The sequence below is a fragment of the Anopheles ziemanni genome, chromosome 2 (genome assembly GCF_943734765.1).
Source record: "Anopheles ziemanni chromosome 2, idAnoZiCoDA_A2_x.2, whole genome shotgun sequence".
Lineage (NCBI taxonomy): Eukaryota > Metazoa > Arthropoda > Insecta > Diptera > Culicidae > Anopheles > Anopheles ziemanni.
In genome coordinates this window covers 40,328,799-40,356,762 of record NC_080705.1, presented here as the reverse complement: position 1 = coordinate 40,356,762, position 27,964 = coordinate 40,328,799, and the positions used below count along the sequence as shown (strand labels likewise).

The window sequence follows — 27,964 nt, the reverse complement described above, 5'->3', positions numbered from 1 at the left end:
GTATGTGTATGTGTATGTGTATGTGTGTGTACGTGTGTGTGTGTGTGTGTTTTCATGTATGTGTCTGTATGTCAGCGGTACACCTTTCGAAACAACTCTAGCATTGATCCAGGTAACTAATTAAGTCATCTATTTCGGGCCACTAAGCTGCTTCACCAGCGGCGTACGGTGAAAACCCAGCATTACTTCTCTGCTCACGATCTACTGTAAGTCCCGCCGAAAGCTGTCCTCGTCCATTGGATCGATCATTGTGCTAGTGTCGGAAAGCATTTGAATGCTCTGGAAATCCATATGGCCAAGACCCAGGTCAGCCTCAAAGTCGTCTGTAAAGGAATATTGAAACAAACCGTAGCAGTCAGAAATGTAAAAGTTACGTATAATCTATTTCAAAAGAATCTACTGTTCGAGACTATGAAACGAACAAAGTAAATTGAAAACTATAAAAAAAATCACGATTGTAAGGGCTACGGCTATCGCGTACAGTAGTAGATTACATGTAGCGTAATAATAAAACACACGATATGCGAATGATTATGGAACATTTATAGCATGACACGTATGACATGGCATTTACAAATCATTCCACAGTATTTACTCGCTTTTACGTCTTGATAATTACTTTGAATTCATTTTATTTTTCCACGAAAAAACAATGACGGGTAAAACAAACTAAACACATATTAACCTATCCTAACGATCTTGCAACAAAACTCTACTTACCTCTGGTAGAATAATCTGCAAATGGAAATGAGAATGAATCACAGTCATTAGCAGTTCACAGATGAATGTGCAATGAAGCGTCAAAAGGATCAACGGAAACGATTAAAAAAAAGCGCACACGATTATCGGCAAACCCATGTTGCCCATTGAATCCCTGGTACTTACCCGTAAACACGATTTCCGGTATCGTCGGTGTCGGCGGTTCTATCAGGGTATTCGTTACGCTGATCAGCGGCTCGTTGGTTCCATTAAACAGGCTGTTCATGCTAGTGTTCTGCATGTTTTGCATGTTCTGACAGTTGACCTGGCTTAGATTGGATTGCGCATTTACCGTCTGATGACCCTGCCCGTTCCCCTGAGCGGGGTGGGTTCGTATACCGATTCCGTTGTTCATGAGGTAGGTTTCGTCAAACTACGGTAAAGTGAAAGAAAGTAAAATTACTATTTTGAATGACACATTTTCACAACCAAAAACAGCTGGCCGAACGGACTTACCCCACCGAAGAGCATTTGATTCGTGGTATAATCATTGTCACCCTGTACGTGAGTTTACGATGTTTTATACGATAACATAAAAAAGGAAAAAGAGATAAACGTGAGTAGAATTTCGCATTTGGCAACGTAACGCAAGGCAGAATGAAAACGAACGAACAACCGTAAGCCGAGTGAAAAAATAAGATAAATCTAGAAGTGAAAAGAAAGAATCAAACGAGATATGATACATGAACATCAAACGACAATGAAATAGAACAAATAGTAGGAAAATGGAAACGTAACAATTCGTAGAAAAATTCATTGATATGCGATGAAAAATGGAAAGCCAAAAGTAACTCTATGCCGAAATCATTATAGCGTATAGTAGAACCGGCTACAAAAAATCAGGATAGCGTAAAGAAAGTAACACATTCATTAATTAACAACACGATGCATCACACACTAAATTCGATGAATAAAAAGATTGCCACAAATAGGCAACACTCATGCACTTATTCTAATTAGTTACTTAAAGTAAATAATATATTTGTAAAATTTTCTTCAATATCACATAGTTAGATAATTAAGACCTGTTTCTAAAAAAAATAATATTTTTATCAAAACTTTTAATCAGGGTCTGGATTATAACCCACGGCCCAAAATCCTCATCTTATTCATCTATTCATCTTTTACATCTATTCAATTTTCAACATTAAATTTATGTATTAACTATTCACCATTCATGCATATAATTCTTTTTTATGTTACATTTTAATATTTACGAATTGTTCTCATAACGTTATCATAATTTCATTCAAGATGGTAAATGATTGTCTTAATCTGATCATTAAGCTAACAAATATTTATCATGTGTCGCAGAAGAACATATCACACAATCATAACAAATACTAAAGTAGATTTGCTATCTAATCACGAATGAGTTCGAGTTTTGAACAAAATCAAACATCGGCATTATCCAAAAAAATTAAAACTTTAGGAAAATTGTGCTTCTATTTACAGCGGATTACCACGATTAAACAATACAGACAAGGAGGAACAAAAACAAATTACAAAAATAGCGAAACTAGACGTATGAGTTACTGTATCGAAAAAAGAAATAAGCAAATGGAGAAAAGGTATCAACCTGCACTTGCGCGGTCAATGTACATCCAGACTCTACTAGACTCTGAACCAGAGTAGTCCAGTCCTGCAGAAGGATGATGGTGAAGATTGTGGTGTGTCGATGAACGGGATTATTGTTATATATAAATATATTTTATTTTATTCGTGAAGATCCGCAACAGGAATTGTAGATTATTGTACCGAAGGAAGCGATGTTGTGAGCAGTCAAGTGCCATTCGTTAAATTTGCCAATGATTTCATTTTAGATGTTAAAGATATCGTTGTTATTGGGACACCAAATTTACAAACCATGGGAACATCACAAAAAAGGAATGTTTTAGTAACATTAAACATTCACGCAATATGAAATGGGAAAAAGAAAACAAACAGAGGTCGATGAAGGTTGATTGAACAGGGACCAAAGCGAAGAGTTTAAAATAAATAAATTCGGTCCAAGTTGCAAACGCGTTAGTAACGATGGCGCACAAAATTATCGCATTAATCGAATTTGTAGCAGTCGAAGAAACGGGTTGGTTAGTTTTTTAATATTAGTTTGGAGGAAAAAGAAACCACCTCCAGCAGCATACGATATTGATGAACAATGAATCGCCATTGGAAGGAGGAAAATTGAACACTTGTATTAGTAATATTGTACGATATCTCAATAAATAACATATAGCTAAAAACGAAAATGTCATCGTAAGCTGGTCGATTGAAACAAATACTTTTAATTGAACTACCATTCCGACTACCAGAGAATTTTCACTTCAAAAACCAAAATCAAATCATATAAATGCAAAATAAGGAAATGATCGGTTTGTTGCGGAGGTGTGTCGTGGTAGAAGATTGAAATTTCGATGCAGACAAATTTTGGACAAAAAAATAACAACAGTAGTGACAGTATATACTGTTGCGGAAAAAGCATTGCTTTTGAAAACCAATGCCGATGATACGTGATAACATTTTTCCTAAGTCAATGGTAGCGCCTCTAAATAGGAATCTACAACCGGAAAAACATTTACCAATACAACGCTTGCCAATAGGTTAGAGCTAACGTAACTCGGGGGATTCAAGAATTTAAATTGCCAATGGAACCAAAAAATCAACAACTTAATGTGAAAATACAGGTTTCGAGGATGTTAAACTAAAGTGGGAAAACAAAGATCACATAATATAGCAAGACAATTTACTTTCCAATCAGTAGATTTAGGAGTAGAGGTAGAAGTAGTAGCAGTGGAGTGATAGTGAACCAAATCGATCTGATCGTTTGATGTAGTGCAATGATGTTATGGTATGTATATAGAGGGTGGTGGCGAGAATGGGAGGGTTAATCTCCTGATATAAATATTTCGATGGGCCATGGATAATGGTAGACATATGACGGAGGACAACAGAAGGGTTAACAAAAATGAAGACCACAATGAACAGCAAATCTGTTAATATTTAACATAGGTTATACCTACCAATGTTATGTGCTCCAAATACTGCGGTAAGGTGTTCTGCACGAAGACGTCATTCGTCGGATATTTCTCGTAAGTTTGTCTACAAATGCCAAAATAGATAAAGATTAGATGTATCAGTTCCGGGTTGGATACGGTTCTCCTCATGGCACCTATTTCTTACCCGTTGTTGCTGCCAACACTGTGGGACACTGGACTGCAGGGTGCACTCGAATTCGAGTCGGGATTGTTCACCAGTGCCAAACCCGGACTGGAACCGGGACTGGGCCGAGTACGATAGTCCGACATTAGTTGCTGAAACATATCGAACAAAAGTTAGTTAGGACACTCTAGAAAGCAGACGAAACACCTATCTCAGATAAGCGTACCACACTTACCGGGGACATATTTCCGTGAGATCCATACAGTATGCTTTCCGGTGAATTTTGGTTCGATGATCCCAACCCGTCGTTGATCTGCGTGAAGTTGTCGTAGCTGATCTGCTCTAGATTCGATATTCGTTGCTGTTGTTGCTGCTGCTGTTGCTGCTGCTGCTGCTGCTGTGGGACTACCTGTTGCTGTTGTGGAGACTGCTGGTGCTGCTGTTGTGGTGACTGTTGTTGCTGGCTAGTGTCATAAGTATTGTTGACCTACAGGACATCGACACAGTTAGACATATGTTGTTACTTTTAAAGTTAACATTCGACTCTAAAGGATGTTCGGTGGACTAATGAAAAAAGTTTAATAACTATATTGCAGTAATATATTGCAAATATGAAAAACTTGTTTTAAATGTATTTAAAATTGGATGAGAACGAACAACAAAGTATATGATGTTGCTGGTTTCTTCACTTAGTCATTTTCGAAGGACGATTAAATTTTTGTTGGTTTCTTTCTACGACGAACAGTGACAAACTTATTCCTTGTATTAGTAGTTGATACATCTAGCATATGGCAAAAGTGGCGTAGCTGAAATGCACATAATATTTTGCGTGCGTTAAGTTAATGCGTATCATTTTAGCAAATTTTATTCTGATCTTTAAAGAATAGCTCACCAAACAAAAGTATCGTAATTCAAGCGAAACAAATTGATATTGTTCTAATTTCCAAATAAAAAATACGAACACCGTATACGAAATGAAATGATGGAAATAATAGAAAAAAAGGAAAATTATATACCTTCGACATAAACGAATATCTATTACTATCTGGTACAGATAAAAAAGGCTGCAAAAAATTAATGATAAAAAGAGAAAGAAAAACAATAATAATAAATATAACACAGCACGATCACAAGCAAGCTGCAATTAAAAGAAGATAAGAAATGTGCATAGAGACTGGCGAGACGTTAGGAGTGTATCAGTGTGTGAGAAGTGAGGAGTAGTAGAAAACAAGAATGGTTGCCAAAGGATACCATTGTTATAGAGGAGTAGGATTGTTCTGTAAGGAACGGATAAGGAAAATACAACAAAATATGTGTTGACACATAAGAGGGGAAAAATGCCACAATTCATAAATTAGAAAATTACAGTATTAACAGTTGGCAAGCATGGCAAGATCAGTCTAAAATAATGACAATAAATGTGAAGGGGTTCATCTGAATGAAATGTTTGTCCTGATCTCTTGCCAGTGCAGCTATAACAGCGAGCACACAAGCCTAGCAGCAAAGCTTCTACACAGTTCGTGGTATCTTTATCCCTTAGACGATCCTTTGCGAGAGTCCCATCTAGGCTCGCCATGTCGTGTATATCGTCGTCGCCATGAAGCTGCACACTCACCGGACTAGAGATGGTTTGTGGTTTCGTTTTCTTGCCCTTAAGCCCATTGTTAAGAGCGAGACCCGAGCCGTTGTTGCTGTGATTAACCACGGCGTTTACCATGGCGTTTGCAGGGACCCCACTGGGGCTACAGCTGATGCCGCTACCCGTTGGACTGACGGAACCGCTGTTCGAGAGGCTGGTAGGGATGGGGTATCCACCGACGCCGTTCCCGCCACCAACACCACCTCCACCGCCACTCATTCCTCCGCTGAAACTGTTGGCCCGCGGATGCGGATGATGCTGATGATGGTTTTGGATGGCGGAGGTGGGCGATAGCGACGAGGGTGATGTACCAAGAGGACTCTACAAAAAGGATAAAAAGAATAAAAAGGATAAGTTCGTCAACGTTCAGCTAAACAACGCTCTTTTATCAGGAAGATGCAAGTGCGTTGGTAAGAAAAAAAAGAATGACAAATAAAGTCTGTCCGGAAAATATTTTTTAGATTACTTTCAGACTGCGCAGTACACTCACCGGACAGTAGCTGTGGGTCTGTCCATTCGGATCGTACTCCTGATCTAACGTGGCCGGATACATTGAGGGGTAGCCAACGGAAGTTAAGTCTGGCAGCGAGCCCGTGTTGCTCGGGATGGGTATCTGTATGCTGTCCGGATGGTTTTGGGTTGGGTAAATGCTGCGTAGGGGAAAGACAAACCGAGTATTAGACAAAGTACCTGGACTGGCAATGTTACCCCAGTTTGACCATACTTAATTCCTGGTAACCTTGGCAGAGCAGTCGACGAGCGCGACCTTATGTCCTGCGTCGACGACCCGTTGTTGTCGTGGTGGCTGTTGTGCGGATGGTGGGGATGATGGTGGTTGTGAAGGTTGTTGACCATGTGGCTGCTGTGTCCTTTCGCCATGTGTTGAGCATTTGAAATCTTCCTTTGCACTGTCGGGCTTAAGGTAAGGGGCGAGTGTGTGGTCAAGTGGTTCGAATCTTGTTGCTACAGTAGAAAATAATCCAACAGTTAAACATTGCTAGCGAAACGCAACCTGCGAACGGGGATGAAGTAGTAAATTCTTGGTACCTGATTCTGACAAAGACTCTGATGAATGGCTGAGTCCGAGATTGACCGATGCCAGTTGCTTTCCGTTGGCGGTATCAGATGCACCGCACTGTTTCCGTACGGTGACGTGTCATGGTTTCGACTCGCTTGTCGATTCCGCATTGGTCCACCGGGTGTTCGACCTAAAAGAACCAAATAATTGGATGGCATTAATAAACAACGGATTAGCGAACATACAACATTTATCTCTACCTCTGGACTCTCTCGTATGGCTCGGAGTGCTGGCTTTGGGGGCGATTTCTTTTTTCACCTTAATCGTCTCCGGCTGCGTGTAACTCTTCAGCTCGGTCATGTTCGAACCGTCGTCAGTCTGGAAATATAAAACAATAATAAACAATTAGAATCGAGCTATCTGATAAGACAACTACACTAGAACAAACTAGTTTGGTAAAAAGTTTTTATCATTCTATCGCATACAAACAATTAAATTTGTCGAAAAAATCTGGTAGGAAAAGAGCAGCTCACTGCTGAACTTCAGCGAAACTGATTTTCTTCACATTTATCATGCATCGAAGGGTTTGCCAAGAAAAGTAACAGCTACGCTTTAAATAAATGTCAATGACTTCCAATTCCATACTTGTCTCACACCATGCGCCTCCATCTCCTTTGAGTTTCAATATGGCAGCTTTCTTTATTAATTTTTGAGGTTTTTTTCCATTTATTTTTTTTTACATTTTTAATTTAAGAAAGATAAGTGTTTTACTATCTTTTTTTGTTGTCAGAACGACGAATTTTATTTTTTAAAGAAATATAGATAAGAAAAATTATAAAAGATCACCTATAAAATGTGTGCAATGTGCAATTTTTCGTTGAGAATTATAAAAAAAGAAAAGAAAACTAAGTGCGATAAATAACCAGTTATGAAGGTTCTAAACCACTACAAACGTTGGTTAAACTGCACGCTATATACTATTTATCATTTAACATTATTTTAACTTAAATCTATTTTATCTATTGCTAAAGTGTGCCAAAGAACATGCTTTAGGCAATGAATATCCGAAATCAAAAGACACTAATGTATAGCGAAAACATCCTAAACTTACTTTCTATTACTCTATGCAATATAGTTTTAATTTAATCTAGTACAAGAAATCATGCACAGTCCTGATCATACAAATTGCAGGATATTGTGAACAAAATAACATACATATGATGAACACTTTTACTTTAAGAGAAAATACTGTGAACAATTTCAACGTAGTGTCGTTACTCATATCAAAATAAAAGCCAGCTAGAGAAGGACGAAATATGGGACTCAAAAAAAGGGTATGCACCAAAGGTGAAGCCAACTAGGAGAAACAGGACCAAAACAACCATCATCAGCAAGAACAATTAGAGGAGGGCAGCTAAACCGAACAAAACAACACACTATCGAGTGGTAAACGAAAGTGATAAAATTACGATAAAAACCTTTTTCTGGTACTGTTTGTTATCGTTATTGACGTTGGGCAGAGAGCCGCCGCGAAACGTCCCCAATGATCCGGTGGTCGGTGACAGGTTGACACTCTTGGACGCCTAGGAATTTGCATATTGCAACACAACAACGCACGACGAACCGAACGGAGGTGGCGGTATTTGCATCATGTTTTTTTTTTTCATATATATTTTTGAAAGATGTGTAGACAAAGATGAGATATCAGTTTAGAGTGTTGCAACGACGAATCATTCAGCAAGTTGATGACGGGATGACGAAGGAATTCGTGTGGCGCAAAATAATCGAAAAAAGCAAAACGCAATCAATGATCACTCGTTGAAAGTTCGCAAATTTTCCCAAAACATTTCATTACATAGAAATTAAGAAATGGAGCTTGTCGAGGTTTCTAACCTTTTCAATTATATTATTTATGGGCATATTATTTATTTTTTAAAATTACTCTTATTTCAATCGACCAGTCAGTTCAATGCATCTTTTTGATTTATACAATTTGTGGAACCAGTTTTTTACAATATGCGGAAAATGGTTTTCTTGGATAACCAACGATACTTAACATCAAAATTTAAAACCATTTCGGACTTTGGTTTTTATCCACCCACCATTAACTGTTACTTATTATCTCGAACAAAAAGTACAAAAACACGAGTACTTAATACATTACCGATTAAACTCAGAATTTCCTTGCAAATCTTGCCACAATGCGCGACACCTTCGGCAATTCAACAAGTTTCGTTCGAGTGCTGATTAATATTCCACGAGAACTGCCCAACCCGTTTGTTCCGCATAAATCTTTAAATAGTACATGCCTACTAATTATCAACACAATGTTCACAAACCTCCCCCAATAACGCGCTCCTCGGATATTCCCCCTGCTCGCCCGTATTCCCAGCCGCCTTTCCCCTTCACTCTTGCACCACTTCCACATGGTTGCCACAGCGGTCACTCATCAACCGTGGATAGTAGTAGTGCTTACTAGTCGGCGTTGACAGCGCTTCTTGAGCGCATGTTTGTGCGAAGAGGTTTGCTCGACTTCGTCCCAAGCATCAGTGAGGCGGAAAAGTCGTCCCCATAAGGCAGAAGAGTATGGTTGAACGAGATCAGCACAAAAAACAACCACTTTAAAGTGCGGCTTAAGGTTAATTAACTTTCGGCACTCCATCAGTGACACCCGAACCGATTGCCTTTCTGTTGTTCCCGAACGGTTATAGCGTTTCGTTCGGTTTTGGGAATGCTCAAACTCATCAACCGCCGCTCAAACCGGGACGAACAAGATGATGATGGGTTGAGGTAGATGTGATTATTTTCGTCGCCAAAGTTCTGCCCCGAGTTCGGTGTGCGAGTTACCAACGCAACTTCATTAGTAATTTCATACATCCGCGGTAAATGATTGATGTTGGAAGGCTAAAAGCGTGCTGGTGACCGAAATTCTAATCGAACCCACCTCGTTCGACACTTTGGACCGGGAGATACTTTATGAAACATAAACCACTGTGCTCTTATGATGCCTTAACGTGAAACACATGGCACAAGTTCTCGTAATAAATGAAACGATGTTACCCATCCGTAGAAGCGGAAAAAAATTAAACTAATTGAAGCAATTTTAAATCGGGAACGACAATTATAGGAAGGAGTAAAGTGCCAATGGATTGATACAAACATATCGTTCGTTGGTGAGAACAAGGCAACAAGGACCAATTCCATCGTCCTTTTTACAAATTTCATCCACTTGCCCGAGTCAGGTAAGGGCAAAACTGTGAAGAGATTAACGGAACATTTCCTTAGCACAAGAACTATCATGAATTGGAATTGTTCAACTCTTCCGTAACCAGTCAAAAAAAATCGGAGTTTTTTGCGAAACCTCGAAAAGCTGGTTTATAGTTTAATGTTTTTTTGAAGTATATACTATAAGCAAAATATATTACAATTCAATTTAATAATTCGCAAATGAACCTTTTTTATTGATCCTAAGTCAACAAGTGGAAAACTAATCTGTGGGAGTGAAAAATAAACACCGTGTTGATAGCTGTTGGACAATATCGGCCCAGTTGGTTTATTGAAAAATTATCTATTGAATATAAAAAAACATAATATAATGGATCACAAAAAATTGGAAGCGCATGAAATTATCGAGTGTTACAGAACATTATCGAATGGGCACAAATTTGTCTGTGTACAACGATGCAGTACCGCAAAAAGTGCAGTGTGCACTATCCTGCAAATTGGATAGCCAAACAACATGGTGGCAAACAAGGATTGATGGCGGTTTTTCTCTTCTTTTGTCTGTGTTATTTCCGACACACGCTTAATGGTGCGAGCGTCGAAAGAGAATTATCAACAACTCACACTTTGCCCCCCAACAAGTGCTCGTGGGAGTGTGAAAATGCGTTGGTCGTGTTTGAGTACAGAGTTGCAGACGTGCAATGGGATTTGGAGGAGCGGCAGGAAAAAGGATATACCCTTTCCGTGATGTGTCGGTTTGCAAACAAATTTACCAAAACAAGGTAAAATGTTGCTAGCAAAAACTAAACAGCTCTTCAACCGCGAACGGTATGGACACGTCCCTCAACACCTGTGGGTTTGACGGTGGCGCAGCAAGGTTAGGTTTGACGTCTAGCCACTACAAACACCCGCACACAGGCGAACGGACCGCCACGAGACAGCACTACGACGACGACGTCGGCGACACGCTCACGGAACAAACGAGGTAAACAAAAACGATGAACGCGCGCGCTTTTTTGCTCCTTCTGTAAAAGCGCGCCCGCTTCGCGAATCCGTGGAAGCTTTTTCTGTTTTGACCGCGGATGCGCACCACACGCACACCACACCACCGTTTGGGGGTAGTTTATTGGCGGCAGAGGGGGTGTGTGTTTCGGGATGGGACACGCGTACATATCACGCAGGAGACTGACTGCTGCTGCACAAGCAAATCCGACTGGGTTGTTTTTTTTGCCATTTTAGTTGTGCTGCAGCATCGCAGAACATCCCCAATAGTGAACAAACAAGCCAAGAAGAGCGATAGCGACTCCACGAGAGCCTTTTGACTAAGGAGAGATTTGCTGAGATGCTCTAGGAAATGAGTCTGTTCCTCTCATCAACCGACGCGGGACTAATGGTGGTAGAGCGGGGTGGCAGGTGGGAGTTGGGAAGTACGGATGCATCATTGTAGCATCCCACTTTCGATAGATCGATGGACAATTATGAAAATACGCAATTTCCATGGTAATCGTGTCCATTGCTGTTTCCAATAAATAACAAAGCTATTGGAAAAATAAGGGTAAGCATCACAACGGTGTTTCTTTTAGTCCGTTTGATGTTTTTTGCAGGACACTGCTACATATTATGGCGGTAATACTATGACACAGTCCACACCATAGTCCACCAACTCGGTAAAAGAATCCTTAAAGGAGATCTTTTTTAAAGTGTAACAACTACCAGGCGCCTCCATTGTTGAACATATCAAAATGTTGTTAGCGTCTCCATCATCCGTTTTCTCGAGTAAGCTTCTTTAATTGTTTAATTGTTTTAAAATACACTTTTTCAGACACAGCCAGGATATTTTACAAGCAAAATAGAATAAAATCGAATCACAAACGGTAATTAAATCACATTTCAATATAACCTGTTTCGATATTCATTAGCACAAATAAAAGCGTTAGAAATAACTAATTGTATCCTAAGAATAAAATAATAATAGATCCTGCATACTATGTCGTTCATTTTCCCAAAACTATAGTAGGTCAACATAACACATTATTTGTTTATACTATACACCGTACTACCGTCTTCAGTGAATTAAAATCGGAACCACAACTCTATCAACATTCCTTCACAAACTCATTTTAATTGCGTTTTAACGTTCCAGCATCAATCGCGCGCAATTTAAATTTTAGCTAATTAGCATTAGCATTAACAAGATTAGGCAAACCAATCTGTTTTTAACCCGAGATCCAGAAAAGTGAAAACCTAAGCCCGCAAACTGGATTTTGATTTTACGGTGCGTTTTGACGAGACAATTAGTGGCAATTTACACGTTGTCTACAGAAAATTCCCATAACACTTTCGGGGTTTCCCTTCCAACTTGTTATGGGAAGTTGCCGATTAGGTTGATCTACAGGTCTACTGAATTAGCACGCAACAGTAGAAGAGGAATGACAGATTCGAAAAGAATAAACAAATGGTTGTTGAGGCTGCGGAAAGTGTTAATTTTGTCCAGTAATCATTTTATTTCATCCCACTGGTGTAGAGTGAGAAAATAAATATGTAAAACGGGCACGGAATTATGACTTATCTTTCGAGGAACGGACAGAAGTACGACTTGCGATGATGGTGGAAACAGTGGATAGATGCTTCGATCCGTGATTACTAAACTGATTCTAAACATCTTTTAAAACAAAGAAGTTTAAAATAAAACATAAGCTAATGCCTTTTTATACGCAATAGCACATCTAGAAGATTCCAATCAACGTTTCTAAGCCCACTAAAAACTCCCGAGGGCTAATAATAAACAACATACTCTAGCTAAATGTACAAACCACACAGAACATGAAATTGACAGGGCTGACAACAACGACTTTTGCGCAATCATATTCTGTTGCTACACTCGAACCTGACGGAACGCGAGGCAATCATGCCTCTGAGTGTCGCAAGGGCGACATAATTCTCTCGTGCACGCTCAGACGAACCCTTTTTTGTGCGGTTCTTCGAAAGCGGGGCTCCGGAAAGGAAGTACTTGTTTCCATTTCGACGCGCATTATGCGATCGGACCGTTTCATCCCTATTCCCGATAATTGTTTTTGTTATTCTGTTGTTTCACAAACGGCAGGTCGGTCATCCTTAGGTCTCTCCGAGCTTCAGACCGAACAACATGGATGGAGATGGCCCACCTAGAGTAGAGTGGATCCAGCCAGCCTATGAGCTGGTGAGATCTGTGCTCTAGCGCTCTATCGCTCGCGTTGACTCCGCTTCTCTCCGGCGGATGTGGAACAGGTTCAGGGTGCTGGTGCTTTGGCGAAAAGTTTATAAATAAACACGGAGTGTGACCCGCAACGAGGACGCATCGTAAACAACGGCGTGTTGTGTTGCCTGTCGGGAGAACTCATGTTGTCCGTTTCGCTTTTTCAAGTATTTTCGTTTCCTACCTTCATCAGCACTTCGAAGCCCAAGAAGGAAGCCCCGGCGGAGACGCGCAAGCCCTTGTGCCAAAGTGTTATTCATTAGCGTGAGGTTGGACAGCGCGGGCAAAAAAGTTTTAGAAAAGCTACAACAAAAAACAAGCCAAGCAAATCCCGACTGTCTTACTTTCAATTTATTTACTTTTTTCAAATGTCATCAAGATTCGCTTCGTGTCACGCCGTCTCGAAGTTAATCCGATCGAGAAAAAAAAGAACAAGATAGAAAGCCAAACAAAAAAAAACACACACAATAAAGCCTTACAATCAACTAATCCAACAACAGCGCACAAATGTTTGTTAGTTTTTTACAACTGAATTGTGTTTATTTTTTGTTTTCCTGCCAGTGTCTGTCCAGTGAAACATGCCTAAACGACCTCTTTGCTTGCTTTCCGGTAGCTTTACGTTTGGCATTGAGTAAACGCACAGCATCACATCACGATCGCTTAAGTGCGGTAGTGTTTAAAGATTCTTTGAAAACGAAAATTGAAGTCAAATTTTTGACGACCTACAGGTGTCTACTATTCATGCGGGTTCGATGTGGCAATATCCAAGTCGGTAAGGGCTAAAGAAGTATGATGTAGTGTTCTTCTGAGTCCGTGTGGTAAAGGAATGTATATGTATAGAAATTACTTTTCACTCGTTACTAAAACTAAAACGTTTCCGATACGGTGTGGCTTTATCAGTAACCAAGGTCCTTTAATGCGCTTTCAAAAATTACCCAATCATTTCTAACAAAGATGTTTTACTGCATGTATTCCATAACCTAACACTTTAAGGAAGCACTAGCGAAAGCTTTTATTTTCCATATTCCTTTCTATATCACTTTAAGTTCTTAGAAGCTTCGTTCTTGTAAAGTAATCTCTAACCAAATCAAAGTTTTTATTGGTTTCACAAACGCGTCATCAACCCACATTAATCGCCAAACGAGACTTCTTTGATTATCGCAGTGTTTATCTCAACTCCAGACTAGCTTGAATTATTTAAGCATCATCAAACCGTCGTTGATAAGACACACGGTTTGCTATCGTTCCATCACAAAACGGTCCCCCCACAAGCGATTCCAGTCAGTCCAGCACATCCGAGCTCGTAAAGCTTAAAATCCACCAAAACAGGTCGCCTCACCTCCGAAGGCATCGACCAGTCACGGTAGACTTGCGCTTTGAGGGTTGAGGGTTGGTTAGGGGAGGTGCCAAGAAGCGTAAGAGGCGTGTAAAACCGGTCTGTCTGGGCAACAAATTCTTTGGCCCGTAGGAAATTCGTTGAAGGTCAAACTCGATTACGTCGTTTAGAATTTACCGGCTGCGAGATGTTCCACAACTTTTCGGCATCCGCAAGAGGCTTGACCACAAACGCAGGGGGTCAGAAAATATGCTGTCGTGACGCCTTTGGGCCGGAAAGCATGATCATCACGCACATTGATTTCTACGCGCGAGGCTCAAGAAGGCCTTTGATCGGGTTTTATGAAGCAAAGTACGAAAGAAAAACGTATAAAATGTCTGAGCGTTGCAAAATAATTAAATTGAAAAATTCTCTTAAACTTTCCAAAAATATGTATGTTTATATCAAATAACTAAAATGATGTTCAATTCCAATTTCTCATGTAAATGATTAATGGAAAATGGATTATTAAAAATATATATACTTTATGCCCGTATACACTCAATTTTTCCGTTACCGGGATTGCATAAGGCCAAACATAGACAAAGTTTTGGAAACCTTGTCAACAATAGACTTTTTCCAATACTTCAAATGTTCAATGAAACTTATCTCATCCAGCAATTCTACAATTTTAAGTGTTTGCTTTGAAGAGCAGAGAAATAAACTGAGGAAAACAATGCTTTGGAGGATAAACATTTCTTTTATATGTTTCGTGCTTTTGACTTCGATGTTAGCGACGATTATAAAGTATGTAAGTTCTACAGAAAATGTGAAGTTATGAAAATAAAACTCAGAATAAAAGATTTGTTTTTTTTTAACGAGAAATAAGCCTTAAGAAATGTTGTGTGTGTTATATAAAAAAAAACAAAAAAGGGAAAAGAAGAAAAACCAAAGATAAACAAAAAAAAGGCCTTCTAATCTCAAACATGGTTTCCGCACTACAACTAACGAGCGTATAGAAATAATCCTTCCAAGTAGAAAAACAATTTAGAATCGAAGCAGATAAACGTTAAAAACTCCCCGATTCTGCCATAAAGAGCAAGAAACATTCGGAAACTGTAAGTTCATTCGGATTGTGGTCACACCCGCCACCGGCATGTAGTGATGCCTACCCTTCGGCCGATGATCGGTGCCATCTCCTGCATCGTCCGCTCGTACTCCTGCCGCTGCTGCTTCATCTTCTCTTCCTGGATCTTTATCTTGTCTCGGTACTTGCGCGGATTCGTCATCTTGCTCGGGCCGGGGGGACCGGTGGAACCGTTTGCCAGCAGTACCCCCTCGGCCGTACAGTAGGAGGACGCAATCTTGAGGCGACCACGAAACGGAACCGCTCACGTCACACGGTTTCCTTGATGCAAAGGATTTATTCCTTGGTGCAGTAACTACTATTTATCTTTTTTATTTTTCCCTCGTCGCCGTTTGATTGAACGCTACTTTTGCTTTGTACACCAAACTGGAAGCCGTACACACTCAATTCCACAAACCGATGCACCACGGCAATTCAGTGGCGTAAAATTAGTAAACTTCGAGCGGACCTTTTCGTAAACCACTGCACTGCTTTGGCATAAACCAAAGTCCAAGCATTCACTACATTCACGTTGCCTCTTGCAGTGGAACACCTTTTGGAAGTGTGTTGATACTGTTCGTACTTGAAAAAAAAAGACTCCAAAACTCGATTCTGCAAGTCGTTCCAAGCTTGACAACAACCAAAAAACAACCTCGTGCGGGTAATCAACAGGCAATCACTGGTCACACACTGACTCGTTTGAAGGTAGGAGGTTTATAGGAACGCACACTGTTTGCTGACCGTTGGTCGAACGCGAACGAAAAAGGGCCGTTTGTTATGCAAAACCGTCAACGACGAGAACAGAACAAGAACTGATCGAGCCCACGACGCCAACGGCTTCGAAGTCGCGGAAATTAACAGCAACCGCGAGTCGCGCGTGCAAGCCAAACACACGAACACAAGCCACTGATGCTTAACGACGCGTGCTGGACTGCAAATGCAAGGGAGAAGAACGGAGCTATAGCAGGCAGTCCGTTTGTATGAGTATGTGAGAGAGATAGTCGAATGGCATCTTATATAGGATCGATGCGAAACAAGCGTGATCAACACGATCGATGACATACATTTGGCGCTGCTGGGGTCGCTTCTCGTGGCGTACACCGCGAATATCATCATTGATACGTGCCCCGCGGCTGTCGGTGTCTGTGTGCGCGCCGGTTCAAAGCTCGCTCGATCGCCCCAACGCCTGCGTAGACGTCCCTCGCGAGCCAAAGCCGTTTTGGAGCTTGCGGCCGGCCCCAGTTTCGGACGTGAATATATTTTAGAAAATTCAGGTGTGTCGCGAACCCGTGTCGAGTCGCACACTCCGTCAGGTGTAGTCGTCCTGTGTTCGCTTTGTTCTTGCCACTTAGAGAACCGGTTTCAATTTGGCTGGGTATGTCCGTTTTTTGCTTGCTTGATATCGCTGTTCGAACTGGAGCTAAGGGTTGGTGTATTGGGGATATCTATTATGGGCGGTAAAGACACGCAGCAACGATGATGAGGATCATCACGGACGAGACGCGAACGGCGCGATTTTAGTGACGCCAATCGAGGATCACGCGGAAAATGTTTAGTTTTGCTCACGCAACGCTCTCTGCTGGGGATATGAATTTCATACACATTTCAAGGGCCAAACCCAGTAAAATACAAAGAGAATATAAAACTAACTCTTTAAAGCACACAAAACATCATGTAAAATGAAAACAGCTAATTTCAAACATGTTTACAGCAATCGAATCGTATATTTTGAATAAAATTGCAATAAATACGAATTGCTACTCATTGTTGCATTGATAGACTCGTATTTTAGTAAAAATATTTTTAGAAAATCAATCCGCTTTAAAAATGAACCCTCGAAATCGTAATTCGTTACCACTAATATAATAAATGTTCGAGTTATATCAGAAAATTGGTGTAAAATATTTCAAGTTTTTTTAAACTACTTAGATATTTTCGAGTAAGTTGATTTTTGGTTATGAAACACCGTGGCAGGTGTATAAGTTTTAATTTTCCTTGATTGCTGGTAAATTCTACAGCATTAAATCTCTCATTTCTATTCACGCCTTAATTTGTTGGTGTATTTGTTTGTTTTTCAGAAAATTCTACGAGTTATCGGAAAAAGTAACAATTCGTTTAACGCTTGAAATAGCTTACTTCTGTATGCTAAAACGCGGCTCCACAACAGCCGAGCGGTAGCGCTGGATAGAAAATCAACCAACGGGCGTCCTCGACGGCGTAGGTTCTAATCTTAGGTCCCGGATTCCGGACAAAACTACTATCCTCGTACACAAAGGGAAATTTTAAGGAAAAAATTAAGCATGCTTTTTAATCGCTGTGAAAGCAAATAAACCTTAACTTAACTTACTACTATTGACTTCGCAAACACTAGTTTTGTCCGGAAATGACGATCTAAGCTACCCGAACGCTGAACGGATCCACATTGAAAGTCCGATCGCATTACGAAAACATCCGACTTCAGGCAGGGCCAAGGTTAGGCACGTTTCATTTTCAGCCCGCTCGTGTGTATGTGTGTGTGTGTGTGTGTCTGGCAGCTAAGACGATAAGACGGCCCAGTGTGACGTGATAAGAAAATAAGGCACTCGTAACAGCTCCAAAAAGACGTTCAAGCGCCGAACACAAAAAAGGGGCCGCATAATTTTACTAGTGTCGATTACTCGCGTGATTTGTTTCGTTTACGCAGTAAAAAGTAATGAGTTTTTGTTTAATTTTGTAAATAATTGATTCTATGTGGAAAATTATTCATCGCTGCTCGATACATTTCTTGACGGCAGCCATTGCTAGTGATTTTTACTGTCTAAAACAATAATTAAATTCATTGCTTTAAACATAAACGCACCAACAATTCAATAAAGAAACCCTTATTAATAACGCCAACTCGTATGCCATTAAATCAAAAAACCGGTTAACACACCATGAGCATCCAACGCCATTCGTGACACGATTCCATCGAACCATACAAGCTCCAACGTCCGTGTTCGAGAACATTCGGGACCTGTAGATTAGCCTAGTGTTTCGTTCGGTGCATTGATTGCAGAAGAAACAGCTGATAGTGTGAAGCGCGAGTTCAATCGGGAACAGAGAAACGGGCTGGCGATCGCCAATGGCGCTATGACGTTGGCGAGAAAGGAAAAGTCAACAAGAACACGACGGGGGTTGGAAACGGGTGCATGTTTAATTACTCTCGGCCTCCAAATCCGTGCAACACCGGACATCATTTTTCCTTCCTGGAGCAATTCGTCTACCGTATTATAGAGGATTTTTTTTTTTGTATCCGGTGCCTGCTAACCATTCACCGACCTGGGAGTATGCAACGCGTTGGGGCGTTTGTGAAATAGCACGACTTCCGTTAGTCTCCCCCTCCCCCCCAGCACACACACCAATTCCGCCAGGCACGCATAAACGTGACGGGAATTGGCGCGCGATAAGCCCGTCGCGTTGGTAAGATGTGCTGTTTTATACATATTTATTCCAACAAATCGTTCGCGATTCCCCGAATTCCTGGCCGCGTTCGAAACCCTCCGACGGGGCAGCAAAAATACAACTTAGAAACTCTAATGCACCCGGAGAGCAGTACACTGCTAGCGACCGGAACTGCATGTTTCCATAAATCGGAACCCACGTAATAAGGGCGCGAGCGTACATATGAGTATAGAATACAAGAGGAGGCGATAACGGCGTGCGGCATAACGCGAGCTGCAGAAAAATCCGTTCAATTAATAGGCTTCTCTCGTACCGTATGAGTCACCGAGCAAGCACGGTTAGTGCGCACGAAAGAGGCTCATAAATTATTTAAATTTTCAGTTGCCTTATCCGGACCATTTAATCGCACCCCCATCCTCCTTAAGAATCCTTTCACTCAAATAAACTCATGGGTGAAAGAAGGAGAATACATTCGTTTTGCTTCTTAAACCCAACCCACTTTATGCAGATTAAAGCCAACATTGAATATTAAATCCCCAATTAACGTGCATCCTGATACAGCCAAACTAACCACGCCATTTATTTCTTGGTAAATGCATTTTTTTAAATTTTAGGAAATTATAGTCATTGACAAAATGTAGTCGCTAAATCGGGGAGGAAGGAAAATAAAAAAAGATTGAATTCATTCATCATCTTTTTAATAAACTGTACTTAACGTTATGTATATGTTTTATTTAAAAATAATTCCAAAAATTTCTTTTACAGCCATATCGAGTGTGGAGGTAAGTAAGTATTGAAATATATTCCTCCTCTTCTTCTTTGTCTAGACTTTTCCCTTTCTCTTTCCTTTTAGATTTCAAAGATTAATAAAATTTTTCATTTGTGCTCATTCTAACTTGCTTTGGAATAAGGTTTGTTGTCACAGGAAGGAATTCAAACGACAACGATTCCAGCAAAACAAGAAACCGTTAAAATTGACCACATTGGCGAATGAGTATGAGCGATTTGCGACAGAACGATAAAGCTTTATGTGACTGGGTTTGAATAGCGAGTATGAATGCTATTTTTTTGATTTTCTATTTTTAAACATAAAGCATGGACTTGGACTTCTACGGCCGATATGAATTACAGAATCGGAGTGATCAAAATGTAATAAAATTGAAATAGTAAGCAATGTAAGGGTTTAATAAATAACATAGCGCAGTAATCAACTGAACGGCAAAGATTCTTGGAAAAACCCTTAAAGTATGTAATTCTTCATATAATAAATCAACAGGTGCAACTGCTGGCGGATAAACCTGCAAACACTTCGATCAACATTACACCTTCCCTATTTTTAGCATACGCACACATCCTTCCTGCCCCGCCGGATGTTGATCTTAAAGCGGGTTAACAACGTGAGACTTTACAATATTTGCGTATTTCATTTAAACACAGCAATAAAAGCACACCCATTCACAAATCGGACGCTGTTTGGCAAACGGACTTGGCTGCTACGTAACAGGGAATTCTAGCCTGAAGCCGAAACCTACGTAATATCGGCCCGGGTTATGCCCACTTTTTCCTCCGCACATATCACATCATACTTCTTTTCTCGTAAGGCGTTTAGCAACCCACCGTTGACGAACAGGCCAAGACGAAAGCCACACAAGTCCGTCTTCTGACCATCGCATCACCAAAACGCAGCATAGCGATGACCGGTTCCACTGGAAACACACTGTACGGTACTTACTTCTGTGGCAAACCGGTTCCGATGGGTGGATTTTTGGCAACAACCGAGCTCTCGGCGCGCCCTAAAGACTCGAAACCACCAAACCAAGAGACCCAGGAGCAGCTTGCCACGGGATATTGCTTCGCGAACCGAGGCATACGTCGAGGCAAAGGTTGGATTAGTTAAAAAACGTGCAACTCATTCTCACACACACCCAACGTTATTACTGAGTTGAAGAAGTTTAAATTCTCAACTATCGGTCGTTTTAAGACTTTAAACAATCTTTTTTCTCCACCACTTACTGAGGGAGAAATAAGTGGAACGAAAAACATAATAACGCTTAAACTTTGGGAGCACGTTCGCTGGGGGAAAAAATCATAGCCGAATCCGTGGCCATTAAATGTAAAAATAACGGGGCGAAAATGTTATTTCAGGTCCGAAACATAACACGACACGCTAAGGAAAAAGGTACATATGCTTATCAGTGTGTTTCAATATTCTGAAATTAAATCTTCGGAGATCTTGAGGAGCATGTTAATCGAGTTTGTATAGATTGTTTGTACTAATATTTAGTATTTGCTTAAATATAGAAACAGCAATATGGTATCAGGTTCGGTTCCTGTGACGTGATATGTATGAAAATTGACAGCTCGCTTTCAGCTTCGCTTTCAAAGATTGTTTTCTATCATATTTTATTCAAATGGGGTTTCGGAATATTCGGCTATAATCAGCTAGCATAAGTGTTGCCAAACACCCATTAAAATAAAAAGAGCAAAGGGCCAGTTTAGGCCCACTTAATGGAGGGTTGCCACGATATAAATCGTTGCACTCATTGTATCGACCATGTAACGATAAACTTGGTATTTTAATGTAAAGTAGCTATCTAATCATGCATTAAAATTTATATTTTGAGTTTATTTGACGTTTTCACAGAAAAAATATCAATTTTTAAACACACTTTTTGCCGCTACTTTGGCTCACTTTGTTTCTATTTATATATCTTATATATATATATATCTGTGTACCAGTGTTTCTATATATCTGTGTACCAGTTTTGGCACACTAGAAAAAATGCTTGTTTGATGTATTTTATGATTTAAAGATTCTTTAAAACAAAATAAGAAACAGCTATTTACCTTAACCAGATTTCCTTACATATATTTTGGCCCACTTTTACATCCGAAAGAAACATATTTATCGAGCCCCAAAAATTCAAGTAACGTTTTGATAATTTTTTAAAACACTTAAAGTTTGAGAAAACCATTACTTTCGGTGTTTACGTAGTGATTACTTATATTTCAATGAGAGCGAACCATCTGCTCACAGCAATATGCGTTAAAAAAGTGACAGCTTCGTAGATGTTAACGATTTGCTCGAAAAATGCTGTTTAATTGCTTTGTGTATCACTATCCATCATTGTATTTATAAATTTTGTAAATTTAATTTGCCCGTTACATACGATATGTATAAAAATTGTATTTAACAAGAAAACAAAGCAGGATCCGAATTTTCATTTTTCAACCTACAAAAAAAACGATTCACAAGGGTTCAACCATTGTCGCTGTATATGAAAGAATATGTATCGATAAATGTGTATCCAAAGAACAGGAAGTTGGGGGAGCTTATCAAAATTGCTCGGAATTTATCACAACACATGTCCGTGCCATCGCAACTGACAGGAAGCAGGACGCGTTACCTGCGGTTCATTGAAAGTAATACCAAGAAAACTTGACCATCCTTGCGATCGCGTATCGAGCGCGGTAAATTTCACGGGCCAATATTTACATAAACAAGTACCGCTCCTATCGATGTACGTGATTTGGCGACCCTTGGCAGAGTGTCTTTCCATTCACTGGGGCCAACTCTCGCTCTTGCTAGCCGTGCAACATAAACAACACGCGCAAAGGGGCGAAAACATCAGCAGCTTGCGTCACTGGCAAACAAAACCCAAACACACTCTCGTGCTGCTCTTCTGGCAACAGGCGCATGGGTGGAAGTGATTGTTTGCAACATACACACACACCCAGGCCAGGAGACCCTACTATGCACTAAAGGACTCTTATCATTAATGACGGTAACGGTAGATCATCCGGTGCCGACGACCGAAGTCGATCATGTAGTTTTGTGTAAAACAATTCACAATGTATCAATGAATGTTAATGATCTTTCTATAGATTTAATTTTTCAATCGATGTTTGAATGATGTTTTGATAGTTTTATTTTAAACACACATTTTATGAACAACATGTGCATTCGCTTTAGCTTAAAGATTTATAAGATCGAAAAGGGAAAGAATCGTAGGAACCACCAAATATAGACCACAGAAAACGAAAATTCTCAAATTTTTCTACCTAGCTCAATACCATCCACCATATTTCGATTTCGGCTCTGTTGAGAAGAAGAGAACGCTTGAAGACTCATTTGCACAAATTAAGAGGACATAGCTTTCGCCCGTTCCTTCTTCTGTGAATGCTTTCAATACTGTATTACTTTTACTTCCGCAAAGTAGTACACCAGAGCATTTGCTGCAAACTATTGCGCCGTCAATAATTTCCAACTGTTCCAACATCAGTATTTTGAGAACGGAGGTGCAGTGTTGGCTCACACACATCGTTTCGAAACGATCGTGTGCAGGAAGTTCCCTGGAACAAATACATCTTCCAGTGTTCGTGCCGTCTATTCCTATAGACGCACAGCTCGCAACGATCGGTGGCGCAGAAGTTCGATTGACATAAACAAACCCCACGCCCGGCGCTGGAACCCCGTTCGGACGATGGACGGGAACCTGGGGCTGGGGCAAAGGGCACGAGAAAAAAGTTGCGCGTCTCTATCAAACGGCTCCATTATCAACGGCGCAGCACAAAAGGCCGCGAATGGACAAGCCCGACTGATCAAACAAACGCGACACGCGGAGAGGACTGGGCCACGCCGCCGATTCAGGTCTGTCTAATGCTGGCCAGCCAGCTGCCACCGGGCTAGTGTGAGTCCGTTCGCGGTATGCGGATGATGTTCTGTTTGCTCAGCAGTAAACAGCAGTGTCGTCTGCTAACCCACAGCACCCGCTACACTAAACCAAGGCTGACGGGGGATGTACCACACCATGATCGGATTGCTGGCAAGTCGTCGGCGCCGTGTAGGTGCCCGCATATTCGCGGTTTCGCCAGTAGATGTGCGCTCCAACCGCGAGAGAAGCTACGTGCTCACTACCATTCCCAAGTGTTAGTGATCGCTGCCCAGCTTCAACGTACAAACGCCTCGATAAGCCGCAAAAAGGGAAACACGCGCGCGCCAGTGACAACATTCGAGCCGCCTCCGTGGCCGTGCTTCCATTCACGACCGGTTCCCTCCTCTCCCCAAACATGCTGAATAGTGGACCGAATTCACTACAGCTGGATTTCAAATAGAACTCGGTCCTTTCGGTTCGTACGCGCATACGGGGGTGGGGGAAGTAAAGAAGTAGTGTCCGCACTAAAAGCCGTCAAACTGGTCCACAGAACCAGCTACAGATCGATCTGGATGCACTACAGGCTGCTGACCGCTACAACCGAAGACAGAATGGGGAGAACTGCGTGGGAGAGAGGGACCACCGATGCTTTTTTATTCACGGTTAACCCTTACACAACATCACAGCATATCAGAGCGCTAAGTGTTATGTTACGTATAAACATTTAACACAGGAGAATTAAATTTAATAATAATTAGAAAATTAAAATTTAAGATATTTTGCCAAACCGGCACGCAAAAGTTCAAATTCAAACTATACTCTGCTATCAAAGATAAACAGTTTTCATCCAGCGAACGTATGCCGGAAGGTCATTAAAACTGTACAATGATTGATTGTATCACGAACACAATTCTGCTTGTAATTAATATATTATTGTTATATCTAGAACTAAACTTTTTACTAAGTCGAATTATGCATAAACCATGTTTACACATAATAGCCAGCGATCGATTGTTTAAAATCATCCATTTCAGGAAAGTAGAAGTAGAAATAGATATTTAAATTATTGACAAAATAATTTGGCTTTAAATTATTTACAAATTTGGGCGGGTATGGTATTTCCTTCCGCTATCGCTGTGCCATGGGTGTTAGAATATCACGCGAGAATTTTAAATCATGATGATAATATTATAGATGCCTTTAGCAAAATTCCATAATTATCATATTTTGTAAGTATTGAATGTTGCCTTGTGTGGACAATGTCGTTGCTTTATAAAACAATTACAATAATTTTATGTTGTTTAAGTTCTGAGGCATTTAGTTACAACCCAGAGTTTTCACAAATAAATATATTACTAGAAATAATTTTAAGAAAGCATTAGAAAAACTTATTTATATATTCTTTCTCCTTTCTGAACTCATCGAAAGAAGCATGCCGCTTTGTAGAATTACAAATGACTCATAATCATCCAATTGAAACGTTGAAGATAATATACTGGTACCCCAATATACTACTGTACCCCAAAGGGTAAGAATGGCTAACTCACACTTTAGAGTTGCAGCAGGTGTACAACCTCTATCCGGGATCATAAAATGGTTGATCTTTCTAAAATATGTGCCGAATCACACTGGGTGTGTGAGGGCGATCGTTCATTCGAAAGCACTGGTGCATAAATCATAATGTTATTCCCCAGCAGCGCAGAAACTTTTGCGTGCAATTTCTTATCAATTGTTATATAAAAGGGTATTTAAGCTATATTATTCCTCCACATAAATTAAAATTCTATTCAAGTCAACTGAAGAAAATCTAATGTTTGCTACCGATCTCATCTCCAACCCAACAATCAAGTTACATAGTTGGGGAATTTTTCAAACTAGTTTCATCTTCAAAATGGTCATTTCACAAACTCTTCCAACTGGGACTAGAACCGACCGTATCGTTCAAGCGGCGTTCGTTGCATGTGTGCTGCTGTTGGTTCTGCTAAACACGTTATTTATAAATACCGTCGGGCGCGAACAGTCGGACAGGGTGTGTACTAAGTGCGCGAGTAAATTCTGAAGCTCTACCATCAGGACCTCGTCATATTCACGTACGTATATCTCTGCACACCCACCGTTCAAAAACCGGCTGAAAGACCGTAAAGCAAGACACACAAGTAGCAAAAGAGCGATATTGTCGTTAAGACGTGCACGACCGGCGGATAATCAGTCGGTGAGTAGCAAAGCCTGAGATCAGCCCAGACACAAGCCAACGGCTTGTAGCGGCAATCTTTAAAGAAACACCGGTTGGTGAAAAACAGCGATAAAGGTAGCCGTAACATGTACAACTGACCAATATCTAATCAAAGAATAATCAACAAATTTGTATGAGCGCAATCAGAACCAAACATTACATTTTGTATTTCTACTCTTATTTGATTAAAAAAAAATATTTCTGCGAAATGTTATTTGAAAAATATAAAAGCAAAAACTCCTACGAATGTTTTCTATTATGCAAACGCAATTACCTTTTCTTTCGTTAACCGTTCATACGTTCATCATTTTTGTTTTTGTAATTTGAACATTTTTCAATTTTATAATATTTTAAGTTAAATTAACTTCACGATATAAAAAAAACGTTTAAAAAGAAAAAAAATCCTTCCTAAAATTATAATAAGAACTTGAAAATAATTTTACTACACTGACCGAATAGAAAATAGTGATTGGACCAAGTAGAGGAGTACCAAAGAGGGACATGGGCAGGTGGGAATTACGAAGCTTCGTCGCTCACTAAATTTTGCCTTGATTGTCGTCGCTAGTCCGCCCTGTCACCCTGCTTTTGGCCCGACCCATCCTTTTTCCACCGAAATCGCTGTGCAGCGATCTTGAAGACGAGGCTACGTTTCGGAACGCTGATCATCATTAGGAATTAAGTGCTTTATGATTTTCTTATGACGTCCGAATAAATTAATGTAATTAAATTTCGAATAGATCTTTTGTTATTTTGTCACCTTTCCTCTGCTGGCGTAGATTGGATGCGTTGGAATTTAATTTATTTTTAAGTTGAGTACCTCTGTAGTTCCATTCACTGGCTTATCCAACCGATGTCTTGATTAGTAGTAGGTTCGTTACATTTTCTACTACAATGTAGAAAAAAGAGCCCCGGTAAAATTTTAGTTTGCTGGTAAAATCGTTTGGTATGTGAACTTTTGGCCGTGCGAATAAATGAAATTTTTCTTCTATGGCCTATTTTTGCGATTACCTTTGAAACTGAATTTAAATCTGACAAACTTATAAAAATTACGAAAATCTTCTTATAGTATTTAAAATGTTAAATTTAGTAAAAATGAGTGAAAAATCTAACAAAGAAACCCATTGCCATACCTTCGACGTTACGTCCGACACCTCCCTCATGATCCTTTCGAACTCGGCCGTCTCCTCCGCCTGCTTTTGATTGTGGAGCGCGATTTTTTCGCTGAATTTCCTCGGATTTGCCATCTTTTCGATGTTTCTTGGATTTTGTTTTCTTATTTTATACACACGCTAGAACAATGACGCGTATTCGTTTTTCTATTCTTGTTGCGATCGCGTTTTACACGTGCGCCTGTTCCACAGGAATTTCAATTAATCTTTTTTATTTTAGTAAACTTTCTTTTAAGAACACTTTTTCACCATTCTTTTTTATACCCTTTTTCAATAGCAACCACGGCCAATCGCCAAACACAACGTTATGACTTAACTTTTTTCATACATAATTTCTTTTTGTTATTTTTTCCCCACACACACACGCACACGCACCACCCCGTGTCTTATGCCATTTTCACACTTTCCATGCACGGTGCACGCTGGGGAAAAACTACACGCATCCTCTCTCCCTACCGGATACACCACTGCGGCGCCGTATCTCGGAGGTACGGTGCAGCTTTCAATCGGCATACGATAACGCCACACCATGCACGGCTGTTGCGTTATTATTGTTTCGCACAATACACCAAGTAATTATTTCAGAAAATTGCTCACACATTCTTCACATGCGCCGCCCAGTGCAGTGGGTAAAGCCCTGTGAAAGGAAAGATGTTTGCATTAATATGTGGAGCCACTCACTGTTTTGCGTTTAACCACGGATGCTGTGTTACTTTTTTGTGCTCTTTTTGCTCCGATAAAAATTATTCGCTTTGTTTTCCTAGCACGCGGTTGTTGCTTTTCCGAACACAATCGAATTTAAGTTATTTATTTTTTGCTCCCGCATTGTGTTTGGGAATAAAACTGATAATTTTTCTCGAACCCCCCCACTTTTCTCTCGCTACATTTATCGCCCGGCAAGCAAAGAGAGTGTACTTTCGTAGGCGAAGGGTACGTTGCGGTAGGCTGAAACGTGGGGAAGCGCGGTGAGGTGAGCAAAAGTTTGCCTACACGAGAGAGAATCGAAAGATG

General features: G+C 40.4%; 1 protein-coding gene across 1 annotated transcript; it reads right to left on the bottom strand.

Moving 5' to 3' along the window:
• Positions 1 to 49: 49 nt before the first annotated feature.
• On the bottom strand, positions 50 to 27,159 carry LOC131290976 (CREB-regulated transcription coactivator 3). Its single transcript, XM_058320171.1, has 16 exons — positions 26,915 to 27,159; positions 8,054 to 8,158; positions 6,836 to 6,953; positions 6,605 to 6,765; positions 6,282 to 6,520; positions 6,048 to 6,207; positions 5,534 to 5,878; positions 4,935 to 4,982; positions 4,154 to 4,405; positions 3,940 to 4,070; positions 3,780 to 3,858; positions 2,339 to 2,401; positions 1,216 to 1,257; positions 886 to 1,132; positions 721 to 735; positions 50 to 323 (listed from the first exon to the last, which is right to left on the bottom strand). Exons 1-16 carry the CDS (start codon positions 27,026 to 27,028, stop codon positions 202 to 204), a joined length of 2,241 nt encoding a protein of 746 aa, XP_058176154.1. The 5' UTR covers positions 27,029 to 27,159; the 3' UTR covers positions 50 to 201.
• Positions 27,160 to 27,964: the final 805 nt, after the last annotated feature.

What these genes read in the sequence shown, in the direction of transcription:
- LOC131290976 (XM_058320171.1), bottom strand. Translation starts at nt 27,028, where the DNA reads ATGGCAAATCCGAGGAAATTCAGCGAAAAAATCGCGCTCCACAATCAA. An exon ending in CCAAGGTTACCAGGAATTAA is followed by an intron (nt 6,208 to 6,281) that starts GTATGGTCAAAC and finishes TCCCCTACGCAG; the next exon opens with CATTTACCCAACCCAAAACC. An exon ending in CTCACGGAAATATGTCCCCG is followed by an intron (nt 4,071 to 4,153) that starts GTAAGTGTGGTA and finishes GATATGTTTCAG; the next exon opens with CAACTAATGTCGGACTATCG.